At 40.1% G+C, this 23,245-nt stretch overlaps 1 protein-coding gene across 1 annotated transcript in view; it reads left to right on the top strand.

Moving 5' to 3' along the window:
* Positions 1-4,702: 4,702 nt before the first annotated feature.
* Positions 4,703-23,245, top strand: part of CLVS2 (clavesin 2) — a 61,116-nt gene continuing 42,573 nt past the window's right edge. The window contains exons 1-3 of the mRNA XM_059700225.1: positions 4,703-5,182; positions 5,581-6,474; positions 18,040-18,214. Of these exons, the coding sequence (XP_059556208.1) occupies positions 6,086-6,474; positions 18,040-18,214 (564 nt within the window). The 5' untranslated portion in view covers positions 4,703-5,182; positions 5,581-6,085. The remainder of the gene's footprint in view (positions 5,183-5,580; positions 6,475-18,039; positions 18,215-23,245) is intronic.

A 23,245-nucleotide genomic window follows, 5' to 3' on the forward strand; every position in this document is an offset into this window, starting at 1 on the left:
TGGCTATTGATTATTTTAATCTGGTTTCACCTGCACAACTATATTGGAATTACTGAGACATGGAATTAGGCAGCATAGTAAATTATGTCATTTTAGGAAAGAATTTTAGCCTTTATTAAAAGTATAATGTAACTTTGAAAATTAAACAAAGTAATATAAAATAAATAAAAATTAATATAGATCTTTGACATGATTTAATGTTAAAAAGTTATATATAATATGTGTTCAGATTTTAAATGAAACTTGTTAGACTAATAAGATATAATAGAATCACCTTCAGGATTGCATTTATTTTTCGGAAAGAAAGAACAATGCAATCACCTCCACTATATTTAATAGGGTCTCGGGGAAGTGTTTGTATCATCAGGGGAATAACTGAATCAATTTTCTATTACTGGTGTCTGTGAAGGTGTGATATTACAAGACTAAGATGAAATGAGAATTTGTCAACCACATCTGTAACACCTAGCCAACACAATGTTTTTAAAGGCAATGCCTTAGTTTTAACTTTTAACTTATCTGTAGTACTACCTAGATACAGAAATTTAAAAGGAGGAAAACAACAACAAAATAAATCTCCTGCACACCCTCTACTGGGGATTGAGCCTGAAACTGAGGCATGTGCCCTGACTGGAATTGAACCAGTGACCTCTTGGTGCATTGGAAAACACTCAACCAACTGACCCACACTAGCCAGGCTACAAAACATCATTAAAAGAGATCATAAAAGACATAAAATAGAAAAATATTCTGTGTTCATTGATTGGAAGAATCAACATAATTAAAATGGCCATATTACCCACAGCAATATACAGATTTAAAGCAATTCACATAAAAAAACTCAATGTCACTTTTAAAGAAATAGAATCAGATTTTAGGAAATCTGATTAAAGACATTTCATTAGATTTGTATGGAACCACGAAAGACCCTGAATAGCCAAAGCAATTCTGAGAAAAAAGAGTGAAGCCAGAGGTATCATGCTTCCTGGCTTTAAATTATACTACAGAGCTGTGATAATCAAAACAGCATGGTATTGGCAGAAAAACAGACACACAGATCAATGAAACAGAATTGAGAGCCCAAATATAAAACCGTATGAATACGGGCAGATAATTTTAGGCAAAGGAGCCAGAAACACACAATGGAGAAAAGCAAGCCTCTTCAAGAAATAGTTCTGGGAAAATTGGAAAGCCACTTGCAAAAGAATGAAACTAGATTATAGTTGGTCCCCATGTACAAAAATTAATTCAAAATTGGTTAAAGACCTAAATATAAGATCTTAAACAATAAATTACATAGAAGAAAATATAGCTACCAAATTTACAGATCTTGGTTGTAGAGAACATTTTACTTCCCAAAGGCAAGGGAAGTAAAGGCAAACATAAACGAATGGGACTATATCAAACTAAAAAGCTTCTGCACAGCAAAAGAAACCAACAACAAAGAGGCAGCTGACTGAATGGGTGATATTTGCAAACAATAGCTCCGACAAAGGTTAACTATCTAAATATATAAAGAACTCATAAAACTAAACACTAAACGAACAAACAACCCAATTTAAAAATGGGCAGAGGACCTAAACAGACACCTCCCCCAAGAAGACATACAATGGCCAACAGATATATGAAAATATGTTCAACCTCACTAGCAATTCCGGCAGGGGTGGGGAGCCTTTTTTCTGCCAAGGGCCAATTTGATATTTATAACATCATTCATGGGCCATATAAAATTATCAGCTTAAATATTATGTGGCTATGAAAAAAGCCCCTAGATTTATTGAATTTCGAGTCCCGCCTGCAATTTCCTTGGCAGGGCCAGACCAAAAAATATGGCCTGCAGGGCTGGACGTTCCCACCCCTGAATTAAGGAAATGCAAATCAGAACTACAATGGGATACCACCTCACACCTGTTAGAATGGCTATTATCAACAAGACAAGTAATAACAAGTATTGGAGAGGGTGTGGAGAAAAGGGTTTCATTCATTGCTGGTGGTAAATGAATGTAAACTGGTACAGTCACTATGGAAAACAGTCTGGTGATTCCTCAAAACACTGAGAATAGAGGTATTATATGACTCAGCAATCCTTCTCCTGGGTATATACCTGAAAAGCTCGAAAACATGTATTCCCAATGATATATGCACCACTATGTTCATTGCAGCATTTTTTACTGTGGCTAAGACATGGAGACAACCAAAGTGTCCTTCCATAGAGGATTAGATAAAGAAGACGTGGTACATATATGCAATGGAATCCCACTCAACCATAAAAAAAAGATGAAATAATGCCATTGTAACAACATGGATGGACCTTGAGATTATTATGCTAAGTGAAATTAGTCAGTCAGAAAAAGGTAAGAGCCATATGATTTCACTCATATGTGAGATATAAAACTGAAACTAGTGGACACAAACAGCAGTGTGGTGGTTGCCAGAGGAGGGAAGGGGGTGAGGGAAGGGGGTGAGGGTGAAGGGAGTATATGTTGATGAAAGATGATTTCACTTTGGGTGGTGGGCACACAGTGCAATATACAGATCTTGTATCATAGAATGTAGACTTGAAACCCATTTGATCCAATAAATTTAATAACAAAAATATCATCACTAAATATAGGTAACACCATACCATGAAACAACAGATTTAATTTAATTTTGTTTCTTTCTAAAAATATAGTCTAATATGTCGATCTCGGAGGACAAATTTAAGCAGTTGGTTTTTAAGCACCTTGAAAAATTAGATATTTGGCCCTACTTGCAAGCTAACAAGGCCAGTTTCATAGATGCTGGCAGAAGATACAAAACTCCTGGGTTAGAGTTAAAGACAGTCACTCAGGGGCAACAAGCAGTATGAGCATCAGCTTATTCTGTGCTGGTTTCCTGAGCTCCAGTTCCCACAAGCCTAAGCGAAGAGGGTCAGGTAATGTTTGCCCATGCAGTGGGTGTTGTTACAGGAGCGTGGCTCTGAGCTGAGGGAACTCAAATAAGCCTGCTTGCCCTTTCTCAAGAGAGAGACACTAGCTCTGTCTTCCAAAGCTCTACCCTTCCCTTGGTTCAGAGGGAAATACTCTCTAGCTTCCCAGGCTTTTCCAAGGCTGTTCACTACCAGGCTTGAAAAGGAGTCTGGGACAAGGACGGGTTAGTGCCTCGGGAACACAAGAGATCCATGGAGAACTGTCGTTCAGCATCGGTGATGGCTGACACCCCTTTATATAAACAGTAGACATGAGACAAATTTTCTTCATGTTTAGAATATGGCCCCAAAGGAATTTAAAAACATTGAAATGGGAACCAAATTATTTGACAGCTGCATTCAGAATGTGTTGGAGAGTCATAATCACATAGTTCTAGGAGGACCTTAAATATATATAGTGCATATATAACACACACACATATCTGTAAAGCTTATTTTTACCTCCCCAATTAAAATGTAAATTTTTTAGAATAATGACTATATATACATATGCATATATGTATATATGTATGTATATATCTGTGTGTGTGTGTATTTATTCTCTTATTCTGGTTCCTACATTACTTTGTGTAAACTTAATTAATAAAATTATGTAGGTCTGCCTTCCCACCTATTTTTTTCCCACATTGCCATGAGAACAACAACAAAAAGTGTGTTCCTGTAACCTGAGGGTTCCAATTGCCATAAAAATGACAATGTTTTCTTATCTTCAAGATCATTTATCCATAGGATGCAGGACAGTGCCCCGCACCTAGTAGAAGTCAGTGTATATTTTTGCATTGCGTGGACTTGAACTCAGGAGCCCGTTCTATACATGTCGTCAGCCAAAAGCTGCTCTCGCTCAGGAACACATGTTGTGTTTTGAAAATAGAAAACATTTCCTTTTCCTCAAACCAGTAGACAATAATTTCAAGCTTAAAGATTCCTGTTCTTTATGATGGTTCTAGTGTGTAGGCGCATAAAACTGAGTGAAGAATTGGATATGTCTCCAGGAATATTTGTTTTATTAGGAGAGAAGAAATGAGTCAAAGAGTGTCTATTTTTTTTTTCTTCCTCTAAGAACTGTCTCCTCTCCAAACGCGCGCCCCCCCCCCTCCCCGCCACGCCCCCGGCTCATTTTCATCCCCTTCAATGGGAATGGAGCAGCCACAGTTGACTGTTGAAATACACTATTCATGTAAGTTCCACCGGAGGCTGACAATGCTTTGGGAACACTGGTCTTCTTTTCTAAATTAAACATTGCAACGACGAATGCAGAAAGTACAGAATGTTTCCGTTCTCTTTCCACCTCAAAATTACCTCCTACAGGAACAAGCGAGCAGATGTGTGTCCATGTGAATTACCTTCTACAACAGCTACTCGCCTGGCCACTCCAGGGTCTTGCACACAAAGGGTGGGAGGGGGGCGTGGGGAGGCTGTAAGGGGACAACCCCCCGCCTGGCCGGGCGATGCCTGCCGGAGTCGCGGGCTGGGGAGCGGGGGCCGGGAACGGGCTAAACTTGGGGCTCGGGATGTAGGAATAACACAAAAATCGCCGTCCTACCCAAACCAGTCAGGCAGAGGCGGGGAGGGCGTGCGCGAGCCGAGTGAATGCTGACGTCGCCGCGAGATCGGCGCTGGGATCCTTGGAGAGGAGTTGGGCTGCACCAGGTCCCCCTTTGAGCAGCGGCAGCTGGAGCCGCAGCAGCAGCGGCCGGAGGGGCGCGCCCGACTCCCGCCGCCGGCCCGGGGCGCCCGGGGAGAGCCCCGCGCCTCTGGGCAGCCGCCCCGCCGCGCCCGCCGCCCAGGCGGCTCCGGACGCACAAAGGCGGCGGCCGCCCGCGTGGCCTGCTCTCCCCCGGCCATCCCTGCCCGCTCCCCTCCTTCGCGTCTGAAAATGGGAATGGCAGGGCCGGGAGAGGGCCCGGGACAGCGGGGGCCCTGAGCTCCGCACCCCTCCCCCCTCCTGCCGGGAGAGACGCCGGGTGGCTCGCGGGCCATGTGTCCACGGCGGCTCCCCTGTGCGTCTTCGGCTCGGGTCCCCGCTCCCGCCCCTCTTCTCTGCTGGATGCACCCCACCCCGAGGAGTTGATGCTGCTCTGGCCGCCGCCGGAGCCGCGGCTGCTGGATGCCAGGGAGTGCCGCATTGCCAGCGTCCCCGCCGGCCTCCGGGTGTGCTGGTAGGAGCCGGCTGCTCGCTCTCCTCGCCTGCTCCGGGGTTTTATAGGAAAGGTAGAGACATTTTGCTGTTATTCTCCGCTCCTCTTCTCCACCCTCTCACCCCACCCAGCCTTTGCAATGTACGTTCCCAGAGAGCTCCCCCAGGCCCCCGCGGCAAGTCCGTTGACATAAAGGGCCAGAGAAAGAGGCAGAAGTTGGGGGTGGGGTTGGGGGGAGCCCCCGCTGGGACCAGCGCCACCAAAACCCTCCTGGTGCCTCATGAGATCACGGGTGTCTCTGAGGGGGGCGGAGGGACGGTGAGCTCTCTGCAGAGTCTCCACCTATTGGGATCGTAATCAGTTAAAATAAAAATCCCACCAGTAGCTTTTTAAAAATAGATTCGTTGAAAAGCAGACAGGGAAATAAGCCCCTCTCCCCTCTCGCTTTCTCTCCTTTTCTTTCTGGTAAAGACGCTCTTCCCCCGCCTGGAGCTCCGCGCCGAAGAGCCAGCTCCTGATCCATCAGCCTCCCCGTCGCCATCCCCGCGGGAGCATCCTTCGCAGGGACCGCAGAGGCAGCGGAGCGCGGAGGCTGCGATGCGCGTGGGGGCTGTTTTTGTCACCTCTTGGGGGAGCAGAGGACAGGACCGAGATCAGCGCCGCCCGTGCCCGTGCGCTTAGGGGTGCTGTCTTCCGGGAGAGAAAGGACCAGAAGAGGAGTGAGGTCCGCATCTCTTTAAAGGAAAGGGAAGAGGGGACCGGAGTGGAGGCGCTTTGATAGGCGAGCGGGGAGAGAAGTTTACATCCTTCATTGACAAGCGGCGGGAAGGCGGGAGCAACAGGGTACTTGATTGGACACCAAGACAAATCATTTCCTGTGAAGAAGAGGAAGCAGGCGGCCTCCAGGTCTGGAGGCCAGAGTGCGGTGGAGGCCAGGGCCAGGTGTGCTGCAGGGAGGCTCGGGACCAGCAAAACAATGACTCATTTACAAGCCGGGCTGTCCCCGGAGACCCTGGAGAAAGCTCGCCTGGAGCTCAATGAGAACCCGGACACCCTCCACCAGGACATCCAGGAGGTGAGGGACATGGTCATCACCAGGCCGGACATCGGCTTTCTGCGCACAGATGATGCCTTCATCTTACGCTTCTTGCGGGCCAGGAAGTTTCATCACTTCGAGGCCTTCCGCCTCCTGGCCCAGTACTTTGAGTACCGGCAGCAGAACCTGGACATGTTCAAAAGCTTCAAGGCCACGGACCCTGGCATCAAGCAGGCACTGAAGGATGGCTTCCCCGGGGGCCTGGCCAATCTGGACCACTATGGCAGGAAGATTCTAGTCCTTTTTGCTGCCAACTGGGATCAGAGCAGGTAAATCCTAAATCCCAACTCATATGAGGGACTCTTTTATTCTCCCATTTACCAGAATTTACCCCGAGTAGCCATTGCTTTACAGCTTTCATGCTTTTGTTTATTTGGTTGGGAAAAAAGAGAAAATGGAACTAAAAAATGAGTTTTTGGTGGGCACCCTGGGGATGTGGGAGGGGCTTGTTTGAAACCTTTGCAACTCTTACTTCTCTAGCACCAGCTTCTCTGCAGCGTAAAGTGCTTCCCGCACTCTATTCTTGTGCTGCAATCAGAATAATTGAACTTCTAAATAAATGTGCTAATTTTTTTCACCTCCTAAATAAGTTCACTGTTCTCTGGAGAAATTAGTGTGAGGATAGAGACAACTTTTTCTCCTTCCTTCTAAATAAATTTTTCTTTCTCAATAAATTCTTAATCTAGACTCATCATCATCATTTTCATGATCTCCATCTTCTTCATTATCATCATAATCATCATCATCATTATCATCATCATCATCATCATCTCTGTTTCTAGTACATTATCTTTTAAGGGTAGCCTGGCATTCAACCGAGATCAAGTAGTTTTATTGCTTGGGAACTTTTCTGCTTGGTGATGTGCAGATGAAGGAATAATATGATGTGTGTCACTTCAATGAAAAGGCAGAGTTGTATCCTCTGGTGCTGAACATGCCTACCGACGCTGAAATCAAGGCTGGCTGGTGTGCCGCTCCACACCTGTCACGCATCTAAAGAAGATGTTTCCTGTCTGATGTGATTTTTCATCTCTTGGAAGGAAGTGGAAAATGTTTAGATATGTCAGTTGGTAGACTTTTTGAGCTCTCTTGCTTTTCAATGGAGAAGAAATATTTTTATTGTACCTACAGATGATAGAAAAAGGGAGAGAGTGACTCCTCTACTTCCTCAATCAGAACTATTTCCTCACACTAACAGATAGAAGAAATTATAAACACTCCTGTGTAAGGTAGTTTCAATGAAGTTCAAAGGTAAATGCATTTCATGGAACTTAAACATGTTATCAGAACCATGAATTATAAGAAGCTGGTTGTTAAAATATTGGTGTGTTTTTTAGTTCTGTGAATGGGGACTTTTGATGCATCAAGTTAGTTTAAACCATCTCTGGCTCAATTGTCAAAGACTTTTTTTCAGTGGCTGGGATATCTTATAGATTTCTAGATAGGCCTTTCAGAGTCTTGGGATCTTAGAATGTAAATTAATACTTTTAACAGGTTTTTACCCATTAATTGGTTACCTTTTCTCTGTAATTCTAGGTTGAGAACTACTACAATCATTTTTTAGGCAAATATAAAGACAACGTACTACCTGAGGAATCTTAAAATCATAAAACTAAGAAACTAATAGAGTTAGCCTTTGAGGGAGAATGGAGTCCTGTTACTTACTTTGGTTAGTTATAGAGATCATATTTTACTTTTTATTGGTAGCAAAATTTAAAGGACCATGAAATGCTATTCTTTGACCACAATTTTTCTTTAACATTTTAAAAAAATCTGACAAGTACATTGTAGGGTCATGCAAACCAGTGATTGTGTATATCAAAATGGAAAACTTTTATTCAAGAAAGAACCTACTCTTCCATTTGTCAATTAGATTAGAACTTTGTTTATTAAGCTACAGTTAAATGGGAGTTGTGGAAATTTTATATTTAAATATGTTTCAAAGTCTGAAAGATATTAGGCAGACCACATTTAGGGAGACATGCATTTCTTTCTTTCTTTCTTTCTTTCTTTCTTTCTTTCTTTCTTTCTTTCTTTCTTTCTTTCTTTCTTTCTTTCTTTCTTTCTTATTATTCAATGTATATTAATTTTTATTGACTTTATTGGGGTTACATTGGTAAATAAAACTATAAAGGTTTCAAGTGTACAACTCAATAAAACATCTGCATCCTGCATTATTCACTCATTGACCAAAGTAAAGTCTCTTTCCATCCTCATTTATCCTCCCCTTTGCCCACTTCCACCTTTTTTCACCCTGCCTCCTAATCTCCCTTCCCTCTGACAGCTGTCGGTCTGTTCTATGTATCTATCCTTCTGTTTCTATTTTGTTTATTAAATTATTTGTTCATTAGATTCCACAGATAAATGAGGTCATATGGTATCTGTCTTTCTCTGGCTGGCTTATTTCACTTAGCATGAGACATGCATTTACATTAGACCCATTTTAATTTATATCTATAAGTGATCTAATATTCACACTTATGTATAAACCTAATTAAGATGAACATCACTTAACAGTTCTTATGTATATGGGAAGTTGATTATTCCAGATTACTAATGAGACTATATTTTGGTTGTCTATTTTATACTTTTCTATAAAGGATAGGTTATGAGCAATCAAAATCTATCTCCCTGGAAATCTACAATGGGAGAAGATTTGTTAATTGGTATATAAAACTATTTTTATTAAGTCTACATAAAAACTTTAAATATTAAAAAATTTGTACATGTGAAATTAAAAATGAGAAGCTGTGTCCTATGAAAATACCCTATCAGGTTCTAGACTAATAATTGTGAATTCTGCTTCTATGGATGTAAATGAGTAGACATAATCATGAAGTTATAGTACATCAAAGTCAAAAGGTATACAAATTATTTAGAGTTTCATTAGAATTCAATTGAGTTTCCTCCTTCTACATTCTAAAAAAAAGTTATTCCTTCCCTCTCCTTCCCAAACCTACATATACCCAATAACAAGGACTAGTGGATAAACAGGTCCATTCTCTTGGCATCCTCTGTAAACCACTATCATTGGTACATGTGCTTAACAACTGCCCAGAAACCTGCAGGACAGCTGCGTTTCTGGCAGTACCAGCACAGCACCAGCCCTTCTCCTACCTTTGGCCCAATCCCCCTTTCTTCTTCCATGCTGCAGCCTCAAGCCTTATCTGACTTGGCGCCTGTGGAAATTTCTACCACCTTCCCTAGATATTTACCTCACTGTTGCTGTGTTAGGTGGATAGCCATGTCTGGTGTTCTCACCTTTCTGCTCTGATCCTGCAGCCCAAACAACTTGGGTCTCTGGAGAAGACTGACTGCTCATCTGAACACAATTCGGACCCCCTTCCTTGAGCTGATCAGTGATTCACCTGGCTTTCAACACCTTACACAGAAAGGAGCATTGTTTTAAAGAAACAATAGGTGGGAATGTCTACAGTTACAGAGGGAAATTCCAGAAGTCAGTTAGAAATAATGCCCCCCTTTTATTTGGAAAACAGGTTATTTTCAACTTCCCAAAGGGAAACAGAAGATTTTTTTTAAAAATATATTTTATTGATTTTTTACGGAGAGGAAGGGAGAGGGATAGTTAGAAACATCGATGAGAGAGAAACATCAATCAGCTGCCTCCTGCACACCTCCTACTGGGGATGTGCCTGCAACCAAGGTACATGCCCTTGACCGGAATCGAACCTGGGACCCTTGAGTCCGCAGGCTGACGCTCTATCCGCTGAGCCAAACCGGTTAGGGCCAGAAGATTTTTAAAATAAGTTTTGAAGAGCTTTGTAAAGACCTCTGAAATAATTAATCTGTATATAAAAAAGACTAAGCCTTATGTTATTATTTTATAAGAGCACCCGAGCTAGAGTTAATGCTCAATAAATATTTCTTTAGTTGAATTCGGTTATACATTTAAAAAATAATCCTAATTAGAAAGTTACCTAATACATACTTTCTCCTATATTAAATTTGTAGGACAGTTTCCTGTGCTTCCCAGGAGACTGGAAATAGTAAATAGGTGTGAGGTGATGACTATAAATAAAACAGTGTCTCTTTCTACTGCAATATAATGCAGGTCAGTTTCAGCATATTGATTTGGACCACTTCCAAAGTCTTTACAAGAGACATGAAATTTTCAGGAAGACTGAGGTAAAATAATATTTACAGTGTACCCACCTTCTAATAAATCTTAAAAAAATGAAATACTGAAATGTCAAAGTGACTTTCAGTTTGATTTGTGGTTCTTTTGAAAAAGAACAGAATAGGCTTAGATGATTTATTACATTTATTGAGCAGGATGTCCTTGGAAAATATTCATAAAATGTAATCTCCTTTCTTTCAGATCATCTAACATAATTTCTGAAAGTGAGAGTAAATTCTACACATTTAAAAACAATTGGATTATTTCACTGCATCACTAAGATGCAGTAGCCCTCCATACATTACATTCTGTATGTCTTTCATGAGAGATAGTGCCCTGCTTAGGACCCAACAGATCCTTCAAATTTCCACCTGATTTCAACAACAGAATGTGAGGATGATGTACCATGAAGCTAGAAGAGATTGCAAAGGATGCCAGAAAAGGAAGTTTGGAATAAAACTAGATCATGATCTACACCCTAGGACAGTGGTTGGCAAACTCATTAGTCAACAGAGCCAAATATCAACAGTACTTCTTCAAAATACACTCCCCCAGGCCGAAAACCGACTTCTGCGCATGGGCCACGAAGTTTCAATCGCGCTGTACGCGCGCCCGCACGTGGTATTTTGTGGAAGAGCCACACTCAAGGGGCCAAAGAGCCGCATGTGGCTCGCAAGCCGCAGTTTGCCAACCACTGCCCTAGGACATGAGAGCAGGTATCTGAGTAGTCATATATATTGGGAATATTCATGAGTAAATTGTGTCACCTGAAATATAATGACACATATTCTGATAGTTGACCTGTAATTTTTAGCCGTCAAGTTGTGCTTTACCTATTACTTATAAAGTAGTTCTCCATCCTTTAGTACAGCAAACAATAATTTATCTGGAATCTGGTTAATAATGATAGGAAAACCATTACATACAGTTAAACGAAAATAATGCTTAACATAGTGGCAATTCCGAAAGCACTGACCATCTTGCACTCTGTTTGGCTTGTCATAATGGATATTGATCATCACTTAGAGTATTGAAGTTCTGGAAGGGGTCGAAGCCTGACCGGTTAGACACTGCTATGATCCTGAAACTGATCCTGGAGTTTGCCTAAAAACCACATTATTGTCAGCTTGTTTACTTTGTGTGGCTTTTCATACAAAAGAAAATATTATACAAATGGCTAGCTATTTGCAGTTTCAGACTGAATTATGATTATGCTTCCATTTATTAAAATAATGTGACCAATCTCCAAATTGAAAGATTTATGATGACGATGGATTAAAATTTAAAAAGTAACCATGGACTGCACAAGATAATTTTTTTGGCTTGATTTTTCAAGACCTTGGCTCAATTTATTAAAATCTTAAAATATTTCTCTACTTTGGCTTCATGGTGTTATATATCATGACAGGGTCAGGAATGTTTACCTTCAAAATCCTGGAAGCACTGCTGTGCTCTATTCTGAGTGGACTTGGAGATTAGGTCAAAGCTAGAAGTGGCAGGTGTGGATTCTGTGGGGTTTCTGCTCCAGCAGAGTTTCCGCATCGCTTTCTTATAAGGATGCTCTTTTAACAAAGCTCTGGAAACGACAGCTCATTCCAAACTATGCCCTTGGTCCATAGCATGGCAAATGCGAAAGAGGAAAATTGTCCTGAAAAATGTTAGTAGAATATTGGAATAAATCTCTAAAAAAAAAAAATAGGACAGTCTCCAAAAACTGAGCAATTATGAAATAATTAGCAAAACAGTTCTGAAATAACAGCAAAGACCGAGGGCTAACTTCAGTAGGAAGTGGATTGGGTCTGGACTGAGTCAGGCGTGTTTCAAATATGAAACTTTAAACAAAGTTGGAGAGAAGCAAAGGACTTGAGGTTACTACAGTGCACTGAAAGTGTGCCTCGAAATGTTTAAAGCTATTTTAAACCATGAGCCAAGTTAGGAAATTAATAAGTTATCCTTTGTAAATGAATACATTTCCTCCATTCTGGGAAAAAGTATGAGCGCTTTTACATCACTGAGGACAGGTGTATATTTCATTAATGTAATAAGTGACATGACTGACATGAGGGAAAGGATGTCCTTGTATGTCGGGTCCTCATAACATCAAACCGAGCGAATGGTACTCAAATCAATTTTTTAAAAAGAACACTTTAGTCTAATGTTTGTTACACACAGAAATTTAGCAGTGGCTGGAGGCAAATAAACACACATAACACATTATTTGTACTAACAAGGGACATACAACATCTGTGGGAAGAAAATACATGAAAAGCTAAATAACCACCAGAGAGTTGTAAGTGCTTAATGAGGGGACTCTTTGCCAGTGGAGAAAGAAGTTTAGGGCAGAGGGGCAGCTGTGAGCTACAGAGTGTTTTATAGAGACAGCATTGCCTACTTGGTTAACTAAATTCAACCTTTCAGCATTTCATTTTAATTAATTAATTAATTAACGTATTTGTTCATTTTAAATCACTTTTATAGCATGTATCAGGCACTCTTTTAAGCAGTTAAACATTTACTTATAAAATCTTTAATAGCATCATACAAGGTAGGTCCTGTTAATATTTATATTTTGTAGATGAGGAAACTGAGGCATAGAGCAGTTAAGTATTTCACCCATAATTAGTGAATTGGTCAAACTTTTTTTTGCATGTAAAGACAGCCACATAAATCTAGATAAACACACAGAATTTGATACGATTATATCAAAAAGGCCAGCTCTGATCATTTAAAAATCGTCTATGGTTTAGAAAGTCTGGATTAACTATCATAACATTGATGACTTGACACAGAAAGTTAAGTTGCTGCGATGAATATTCTGAGGGAAAGACTGCACTAAGCAGGCACTGGCTGGAGTGTCCTGCCCTGACAAGGAGAGTTGCCTTTCTGATGCGTTGGCATATTTCCAGCACAATTCTGTTTTATTTTATTTTGGTGGCAGCAGTGTATACTTTTCAAACCTTTTTTCAAGGAAAGACATTTTTTCTCTAGATGTTTTATTTCCAACAAAACATCTTTTGTTCTCACTCACCTACATTCCCATAGCAGCAAGGCCCACACAGATAATCTCCTTGCTTAGTGATACAAACCAGACACATGAATATTTCAGAGTTCATATTTTCTCCAGGGTTGGTAGACTTAGCCTCTTCCCATCCCAGTTCTTTTGAATGTCTGGTTGTTCTTCCTCCACCAAAGCCCCCTGTTGGGGCCGGGCTGGAATGTGTCCTGGTACCTGGCATGGCACCATGATGGTATTGACTTTCTGATCTGTTTTCCGACACATTATGCCACTGACACATGAAAAAGCAGAATAGCTATTCATCACACTCTGTTCTAGCATGAGACACCACAAGGAGTGGAGAGAACTGTGATGTCAGAAAGAGCTGGCTTCATCCTGGGCTGCTGTTTTACTCCCATGGGGATTCTGGGCAAACTATTTCCATTCTCTGAGACTTGTGTTTTCATCTCTATAATTTGCTGAGACCTCATCTATGTCCTCATCTCCAAAATAATAGCATCAAAGCCAGTACTGAGACTTTGGGCTCATTTTGAGATTAAGATAATACATTTGAAATTCCTTTGGAAATCTGAAACTATTACATGGATAGAGGTATTATTATTATTTCCCCTCAGTAATATAAAACATGTAGATGGGCTCAACTTTCGCACTAATGACACCTCGAGGCAGTAATAAAGGTAATTCTTCCCCTTTGTCTCTCCCCTAGCACCTTTATAACAGGAAATGCTTCAGATCTGGCTTAATGAACACTGATGGGCAGGGCAGCCTTCATGAAGAATTTAATAATGGCTGATTGAGTTAGTAACAAAGGGAAAATTGCTTGCTGTTGTGATGCCAAGATGCCAGTTCCCCCTGTCAGGCTGAAAGAAAGGGTTGGGAAGGAGGAAGGAAATGACCTGTGTGTGATTTAGGTTGCCCTTTGCCCTGATTGTAAACTGTGGTAGAGGATGAGGCACTGTGAACCCCAGGAGAGAAGCACAGGACCAGTAGGCACCCAAAGCCTTTCAGGCTGGAGGCAGGAGAAGAAGCCCCCCTGCTCTTGATTGCACTGGTAGTAAATAGGAAAAGCGGGTGGCCAAGTCCCCATCTCATGTTTATATATTATAGCAACTTTGATCTATTTCAAGAGCATGGTCCGCCTAGACTGGCGTGCCACCTGTAAAATCCCTCAACTGGCGGCATTATTTCTTACTCCATGCTACTCATCTTCCTCTCCAAGTTGATTTCAGATTCAGGCATTCCCTAGTGCTGTTTTAGGAAGCACAGTCAGGAGGCAAGAGCTGTGTAGCTGTGCTAGTCTGTTATCTATGGCCTTTTCCCAGCATTCAAGGGAAGAATAGCCATGGTGCAGCTCCTACAAATTGGGGTGTCAACCCCACGCAGGAACATGTGGACTATTTACTGCACTGGCACTGTATAAATTGTAACAGTAAAAAATAATTTCAAAGAGTAGAATTATGGTGGGATTCCTGAAGAGATAAAATACATAAAATGCTCCATTTCTTTGGAAGATATTTTACAGACTTCAGCAAGATCTCTTTTAATAATACTCTGCTTAGGAAAAAATAGCCTGCTGAGCTGCTAATGGCAGCAATGTGACATGTCTGACAACAGAGGACTGGAATGTCAAGAGGGGTTTTGACCTGCCCTTTGAATTCAGTCAGCTAGGATGTCTTTTATGATTCTTAAACTTATACATTAATATTATTTATATAAATATCATTTCTTTTTTTGGAGCAGGATATCAAATTTTAAAACTTGGTGAGATTTACTCTTAAAAATGTTGCAAACCTGCTTTGATTCCATTGCTGATCCTGAGATCTGTCTTATTTTAATTCTGTTGGAATAATAATATGCATATAAATTTCTCTTGGCTTAGACACAGTTCTATAGAACCTATTTAGAGTGGGTTACTTAAAACAAATTGCCTCTTATTTTCAGCCCTTCCTGGTGTCATGATTTATTCTTTTCCATGTACAATGCATCATCCTTCCAAAACTTACTTTAGATTCAAATTTTACTTAATGCTACTTTGGTATTAATGCTATTTGGTATTTTTATAGGTGACACAAGAATGAATACAATGAGAGAAAATTTCTAAGTTGAACTTTTCTAATTTCTAATTTTTATTGCTGTGATATTATTATAAATGTCAGGAATTAAAATGAATATTGTTTAAAGGAGGGTCTACATTTTAACCAGAAATATAGCTTTCTTGCTCCAACTTCCCATAGGGTTTTGGTTATAACATTGTGTTAGGTCATTATATTTAAAAAGGAGATAGGCCAACCATGAAGCGACAGATAAGGTATTCAGCCATACATGCTTCAGTTTAAAAAATATTTTTTATTGATTTCAGAGAGGAAGGGAGAGGGGGAGAGAGACAGAAACATCAATGATGAGAGAGAATTGTTGATTGGCTAACTCCTGCACGCCCCGCACTGGGGATTGAGCCTGCAACCCTGGGCATGTGCCCTTGATCGGAATCGAACCCGGGACCCTTCAGTCCACAGGCTGATGCGTTATCTACTGAGCCAAACTGGCTAGGGCAATATTTCACAGTTTTAAAGACAAATAAGTAATAGAACTCTACAAAAAATTATTATCTTATATGTTTAGAAAGTATTTTAGGATGCCATATCCTTAGAACTATAAATAGCCTATATACTATCCAGAGACTTAAAAAAAAACCTGTTGATCTTTGCCTTTTACAATAGTAATAAGCTATCTAAAGATCATCATTAAATTTTAAAGTAAAAGATTAAAACAAATATTCTTCAGTTCTGATTATATATACTCTGCCAAGTACGTCCAGGCTCACCAGCTAATGAGGGAATGGGAAGAAATTCATCTTGAAATCTCCTGACACCATGCTCTATGCTGGCTTAAAGCTGGGCTTCAAGAGAGATCCTATTCCATTCTGCGGTACTAATTTTTCAGATAAAGAATGAGGCCCAGAGAAAGTGAGAAGCCATCTGATCTTTTGTTGCCAATTATTCCTTCCTTTCTGCAATACTATGCTTTCTCCATTCTCCTCCAAATGTTTTTAGAAGTAAAAATAGAGCTATTCCCTCATATGTACTCACTGTCCCATACTGTGAGTGAACAGTTAGTGGAAGTCAGCCTATCACTTCCACTAAATGCCTGTGATTTCACTTCTAATCCATCCACCTCCTTCTGAGGTCAAGATTTCTTTCTGTAACTTTTATTGAACACCTGAATGTCTGAAGAGAAACACACACACACACAAAACTCGAGATGCAGGGTGCTCAAAAATGGAAATGATTAGCACATTCCATAATTTTGTTGCTTCCTTTTAAAGTGCTAGAATTCTTTTTTTAGAATAATTACCGTATCTCATTTTTTTTCTCAGCTCTGGGTGCATTACCTCCTTCGCTTTCTTGAGTTTAGGGATCTGTATGTTTTTGTTTCTGGGATCTTCAACCTGGAGCTCTCGAGTTTAGAATCTACTCTTCAGGTACTTAATTGCTATTAGATGAGTGTACTACGGGCTCTATTCCAAACTCTTCATTTTCAGCCAACCCCAACTGCATCTTCTTTTTGCATTATATTGTTTATTCAGGCTCTGAAACTAGGATCTGTGGGTCATCCTTTACTTTTCCATCATCTTAGTCTCCATATTTAATTAAGTGTCAAATTTTTACAAGTTTACTTCTGAAATACTTCTCAAATTTGGCTTCTAATCTCCATCCTTACCTCCACTGCGTACGTCAGTCCACAGTACTAGTAGTGTCTTTGCACTCTAATCTTGTCCATTTTACAGGAACGTAAAGAGCATTTATTGGATTTTTACAATGTACCAGACACAGTACTAAGGTGCAAGTCAGAAAAAGTTAGAGATCCAACCCCTAAATTCAGAAGGCCTGTATTATCATAGACAGTTAAATTTCCCCCTTTGTACTCATTGATGTTCCTTGCTTTCTGTCCATATATCTCTTCTTCTTTCTTTTCTTTTTTTTTTTTTTAATATATCTTACTGATTTTTTACAGAGTGGAAGGGAGAGAGATAGTTAGAAACATCGATCAGCTGCCTCTTGCACACCCCCTACTGGGGATGTGCCCTCAACCAAGGTACATGCCCTTAGCCGGAATCGAACCTGGGACCCTTAAGTCTGCAGGCTGACGCTCTAGCCACTGAGCCAAAGCGGTCAGGGCCTTTCTTTTATTTTTATGAAGCAAACTCAATACAAGTAATTAAAATATGCTGACAATTTTACCCATAGTTGTTCAAATATACTATCCTTGTTTATTGTTGAGACTCCTCAAATCTCATTCAGAAAATTTTCAAATACGCACGTATGAAATGTCAGTATTACTGAGAGCATTCCTGAGCTATTTAAAAAGATACTATGCCCAATTCTCAGAGTAGTTAAAATGCCACTTTAGAAAATGATAGGAAGGTCTAGAGGTAAAGTAAATGGCTGTGAATATGAAGAGAACTGTAGTATTTCCCAAAACATGATAGTTTGTTTTGGTAGAATACATGCTAAATTCGAACATGTCACCTGAGTGCTGCAAAACAAGTTGCTCTTAAAATAATATTTTTGAACAAAATCATCTCCCTAATATTTTTTAGGTATTTTCAGAGTAGTTTTTAGTGTGCTGAGATCTTTCCACAGTGGTTATCAGATGTAATGAGGACTCTCCTGTTGCTTATAGGTACACACTGGTGGACATTTTACGTGCCATCTTGCTGTCTTTAGAAGCCATGATTGAAGATCCTGAGCTTCAAGTAAATGGATTTGTTTTGATCATAGACTGGAGTAACTTCACCTTCAAGCAAGCCTCTAAACTGACACCCAGCATGCTGCGATTGGCTATCGAAGGCCTTCAGGTAAAACCTGACAAATTCTCCACTTTCTTGGTCTCCCATGTTTGACTTACCTAATTTGTTAGAATAGCAAAATGTCTTACGTAAGGAATAAAAACAATTTTTAGATAGTTTTCAAGCACAGACATTAAAACACTAACTGGACATAGGATTTTAGAAGAAAAAGGATGTGGGCCTTTTAATAGATGAGAATTTGTAATACTTGGCATAAACCCTCACTATGCCTAAACATAAATATGATAACTTGATAATCAGAACTAACAACATCTTTTGGATTTTAATTATTAACTCTTTAGGCTTGTTTTGTTTCTTTTTTCTTTTCTGTGTATATTAGTTAATTAGTTAAAGGTTTGCTTCCTTATTTCATTTAAGCTGGTGAATTTGGAATATGATGGCATGCTGCCTAAAAGCTGTTGGAAAGCCAACCAACATGTTTTTGATCTCTAAGCTATGGAACCACTGTTTTGAATTACTTTTCTAGACTTAATTGGGGTTTTTGTGTGTGTGCAAAGGCTATCACATAGAATTTACATAGGAATGGCGCCTCTTCCAGTAAATGACATTTAACTGATTGGGAATTATAAAATGGAAAAATCAATGATTATTTAGTGGTATATGATAATTTGCTGATGGCTGATTGCTCCCTAAAAACGAGCCACTTCTCCAGGCAGCAGAACAGCTTAAGCCTTAACCTGTTTGAATTCACAGTTTGAGTTTTGCGTCTGGAGTGAATAAGACAAACTGGTCCCTTCTCTCTGCATAGGCCTTTTCTGGTACACATTTCCTGACTTGTTTTTGGTGAGTCACCCTTGCTCCTGTCTTACCTTGAACAGTACTTTTCTTTTTTAAAACTCCATAGAGACAATTAATAAGGTTGGGAGAGGGCACAGGATAATGCCTATTCGGAAATGTGTAGAATGTGCCCTAAGGCACATGTGGAATGTGCCCTGCTGCCTGCAGTGTATAAAGTGGTTTTTATCTTGCAAAGAAAATCGGTTACCACCAACCATGTTACTTAACACAGGATGGCAACCTAGCTTTTTAGACTTGTTATCACTGTTTAACCTGCGTCTTCTCTTTGCACTAGCGGTAGAGTAGGCCTTCCGCTGCATGAGGGACTGGGGAACTCCTATCATTCCCATGAAACTTAAAAAAACCACTTCAGAGATAGCCTCAGTGCTTTGCTATTTGCCAACTCACACACTGTACGGAGCCGTTTAGTAGTAAGGCGAGAAGTCCTTGCAGGAGACAAACGGGAAGTTCAGACCTGTTCGGGAGCTTCCCTATTGGCCATGTCACTATCAGAACTTCTTTAAGTGCAAAGAGTCAGCATGACAGGAGCTATAGTCAGATGGAACCTCTGTGCATGTGCTGGAGAGGGAGACGGCCTTGCCCTGCAGGGCCTGGGCTGGCTGCCTCCTCCCTGTTCCCCACAAACGTTTCCATCTCCTTTTCTTTCTCCCAGGGCTGAGATTGAGGGAGCAGGGCTCGTGCTTTCTGGCTGTTGGTTGGGAAGCCCCTTACAATAAGTGAACTCTTCCTGTGAATAAATGTGACATGTTATTAACCTTTAAACTCAATGTTTTCTTCAGTTCAAATTGATTTTTTTAAATGCTCTATCTCTATGTCTATATGCGTCTCTGTCTCTGAACTATATCTAAAATTATAGTGGTAATGCTGAACAGGATTATAAGATGTGCTAAAAATGTTCCATTGTGACATGCATGATTTCATACTTAGTTTTATACAGAAGTTACATTTTCTGACTTTTCTAATCAAGTCTGTTTTTTTTGCATTTACCATGTGAGAAATTTTATTGTCCATTGATATATACTTCATGCAGAGCACGGATAAACTATTTTTGAGATTGACATAAGACCATAAAACATTTGAATTAAATATATATATACACAATTTTTGGTCACTAAACAAGACTAATACCATCATCAAGACAACCAACACCACCACAACAATAAATAACCTCCAATTAACCCAGTCAGGGAAATTGAGAGGTGATAATATTTTTATTTATTTTTCCTTTTTTTGATGTGAGAATATTTTTCATAACTCAGTGATGGTTTATGCCATGTCATAATTCTACTATAATATGTTGCTTTTACTTAGGCACACATAAAATATATTCTAGGGAGTTGAACCCAAAATAAGAAAGGCTAAAGATGTTAGTGCCAGAGAGGAAACTTACTTGAATGAAGTGCATTATGAATGGGATGTAATTGTGTTTTGAAGAGGTCCCATCTCTCTTTCTCTTGAGATTACTGCATAACCTCTCTGTCTGCACACACAAATTCCCTTTTCCTTAAGTGAAAGAGTATTTTGAGTGACTTGGCTAGCGATAGCACCTGATACCTTGGATAGGGACACATAGACCATTGCTAGATGATCCACCTGTAATCACAGTACAAGGTCAACAGAGACAATGTGGAAGGGTGAAAATAAAAGGTGCTTTAGGGGCAGACAGACCTGGGTTTGGATGACAACCCTGCCACATATCAAATATGCGTTAAATTCCTAAACTTGTCTGAATCTTTGTCTATTCATTTATAGCAAATTTAAAGTATTATATTAGAAATCATACATCTTGTACCCAGCAGGTGATATCAATGAGCAAAGTAATCATTGTGCATGAGCTAATTTTTTTAGGTGCCATATTATTCTGCATATGTGCTGGTTTTCTCACAATTCAGTGACTACCTAGACTGTGAAGACCTAAAGTTAATTGACTTGGGGAATCTGAATGATCTCATATTTTGCTTGTAATGCTCAGATTGTAGATACACAGATTGCATTTTAAAAAATTACTTCACTGTGTGGTTAAATAGCGTCTAGATATGTTCATGTTAGATGCCAAGTAAAATAATTTTTCATGTTGGAAGCCAAGTAAAATTGAAATGGTTTCATCTAGTGAAAATTAATCTTTCTTTTCAGAGAAGCTCCAGGCACAGTTGAAAAGGTGATGACTGTGAAGATATCTTTGGCCTTGAGAGCTGAGCTAGAGTTTGCTAAGTTGACTAGGATAGGAAAAGCATTTTGGGCAGGGAAACTTTTGGGAAGTGCTTTTGAAGGAACACACAGCTACAAGGGATTGAAAGTACATGATAAATCTGTTTTGATTTGGTTAGAGTGAGGAATAAATTGAGGTGAATGACCAGAAATGACTGGGAAAAGCACACTGAGCCTTGGCTCCATGGATAGAGGATGGCATGCTATGTGGATTGGCCCGTGCTCTCAGACATGAGGAGATTTTGGACAAGAAAGTGACTTGGTCACTCCTCTGCTTTAGGAAGATCTTTTGGGTAGAAGAATGGGCTTGTATCAAAAGAGGGAGGGGTTAGATCTAATTTGAGAACTCCCATACTGTCCTGGTGGTAATTATATGGATTCCATTTTGTAGGTCAGGAAATGAAACTTCAGAGAGTTTGACACCCAAATTTTGTTAACTGACATCGAGGCTTGAGTCGAGGTTGGCTGAATCCAAAGACCAATGCCTTTCCTGAATCTTGTTTCAATTGTTTCCAGGGCTGTGCTTAAGAAAAAGTAGATAAGCTCATTTTATTTTTATAATATATATTTTCTGTTGATTTCAGAGAGAAAGGGAGAGGGAGAGAGAGCTAGAATGATGAGAATCATTGATTGGCTGCCGCTTGCCAGCACCCCACTGGGGATCGAGCCTGCAACCCTGGCATATGCCCTGACCTGGAATTGAACCCTGACCTCCTGATTCATAGATCAACGCTCAACCACTGAGCCATCATGGCTGGGTGATAAGCTCAGTTTAGAGCAAGCATGTCAAACTCATGGCTCCCGAGCCGCATGACTCATTTATTTGGTCCATGTTAGCCTTTGAGTTTGACATGGTTGGTTTAGAGTAACTTTCCTCCCCCAAAACTCTAATACAGGTGAAATTTGTTTATTGGGATAAACAAAGCAATGCTAACTGGTCTTGCACTTTTTTTTGACACTAAGTGGCAGAACCATTTCCCCCCTTCATTTTTGTGGAATAAAATATTCAGGCTTCATCGGAAAGAAAAGAGAAAGAGAAAATTGTCCCACTAATTACAAAAAGTTAATTGATTAGGGTAGTTATAGTAACTACCCAGGAAGCATCTTAGAAAATCAATACAAGATTAAGTGGATGTAACTCGTGGACTCTAAGATATTTGCCTGGGAAGCCAATTAAAACATAAAATGTTTGGAAATATCTGGAAAAGCTTAGACTTTTTGGATTTACAGAGATGTGATGTGGTTTTAATATGTTTTGATCACAGTTGCTCTATGTTTATTTTTTTTTCTTGTAAAATATTACCATCCTTAAAACCCTTTAATAATGAAAAACTCGAACTCTCTTATGAATCCAGGATCTCTTATTTGTAAATTAAAAAAAAAATTATCCAAGCCCTATATATGTATATTTACTGTTATTCTCCTTTAGCTCTGTCCTGCCTGTCTGTGCTTTTGCTTTCACAATCTCACCGGAATCTCCAAACTCTATGTGCTGAAAGGTACATAATGTCGTCAAGATGTGGGCCTGTTGGCAAGGGGTTCGGCTGAAACAGATTTGAATAGCTCTTTGAATTGCTACATTGAGACTCAGTTGTAGGGCCATCACAAAGTGCCTAAATCTGTGCCAGATATTGTAAGGGCCTTCATAACACCAGGACTTGTGAGAGGACAAAGAACATGTAATTAATTCACAGTACTTAATGGGGTCCTTTCTTTGACTCAAGGGTTCAGTGTTACAAGCAGCCACCAATCTGCTAGATCTGAGGGCTCTGGTCATTCATGTGGAAGGCAGAAAGTGCTGCCGCTAAAAATTCTGGCTCTGACTGTTCGGAAGCTCAGTCGTACCTAGGGGATCTTGCCAAAAACAGAGAACAGACTAATGACTTGGAACATCACTCTCCAAGGCTAGCGGGTGAGGAGCTTCATTAACTTCTATAGCATTAGCTTATTCAGTCCTCCAAATCCTACTCATAATCTCTGGCAGCTTTGAAATTGCACGTGTGTGTGTGTGTG

Source organism: Myotis daubentonii, chromosome 6 (assembly GCF_963259705.1).
Source record: "Myotis daubentonii chromosome 6, mMyoDau2.1, whole genome shotgun sequence".
NCBI classification, from domain to species: domain Eukaryota; kingdom Metazoa; phylum Chordata; class Mammalia; order Chiroptera; family Vespertilionidae; genus Myotis; species Myotis daubentonii.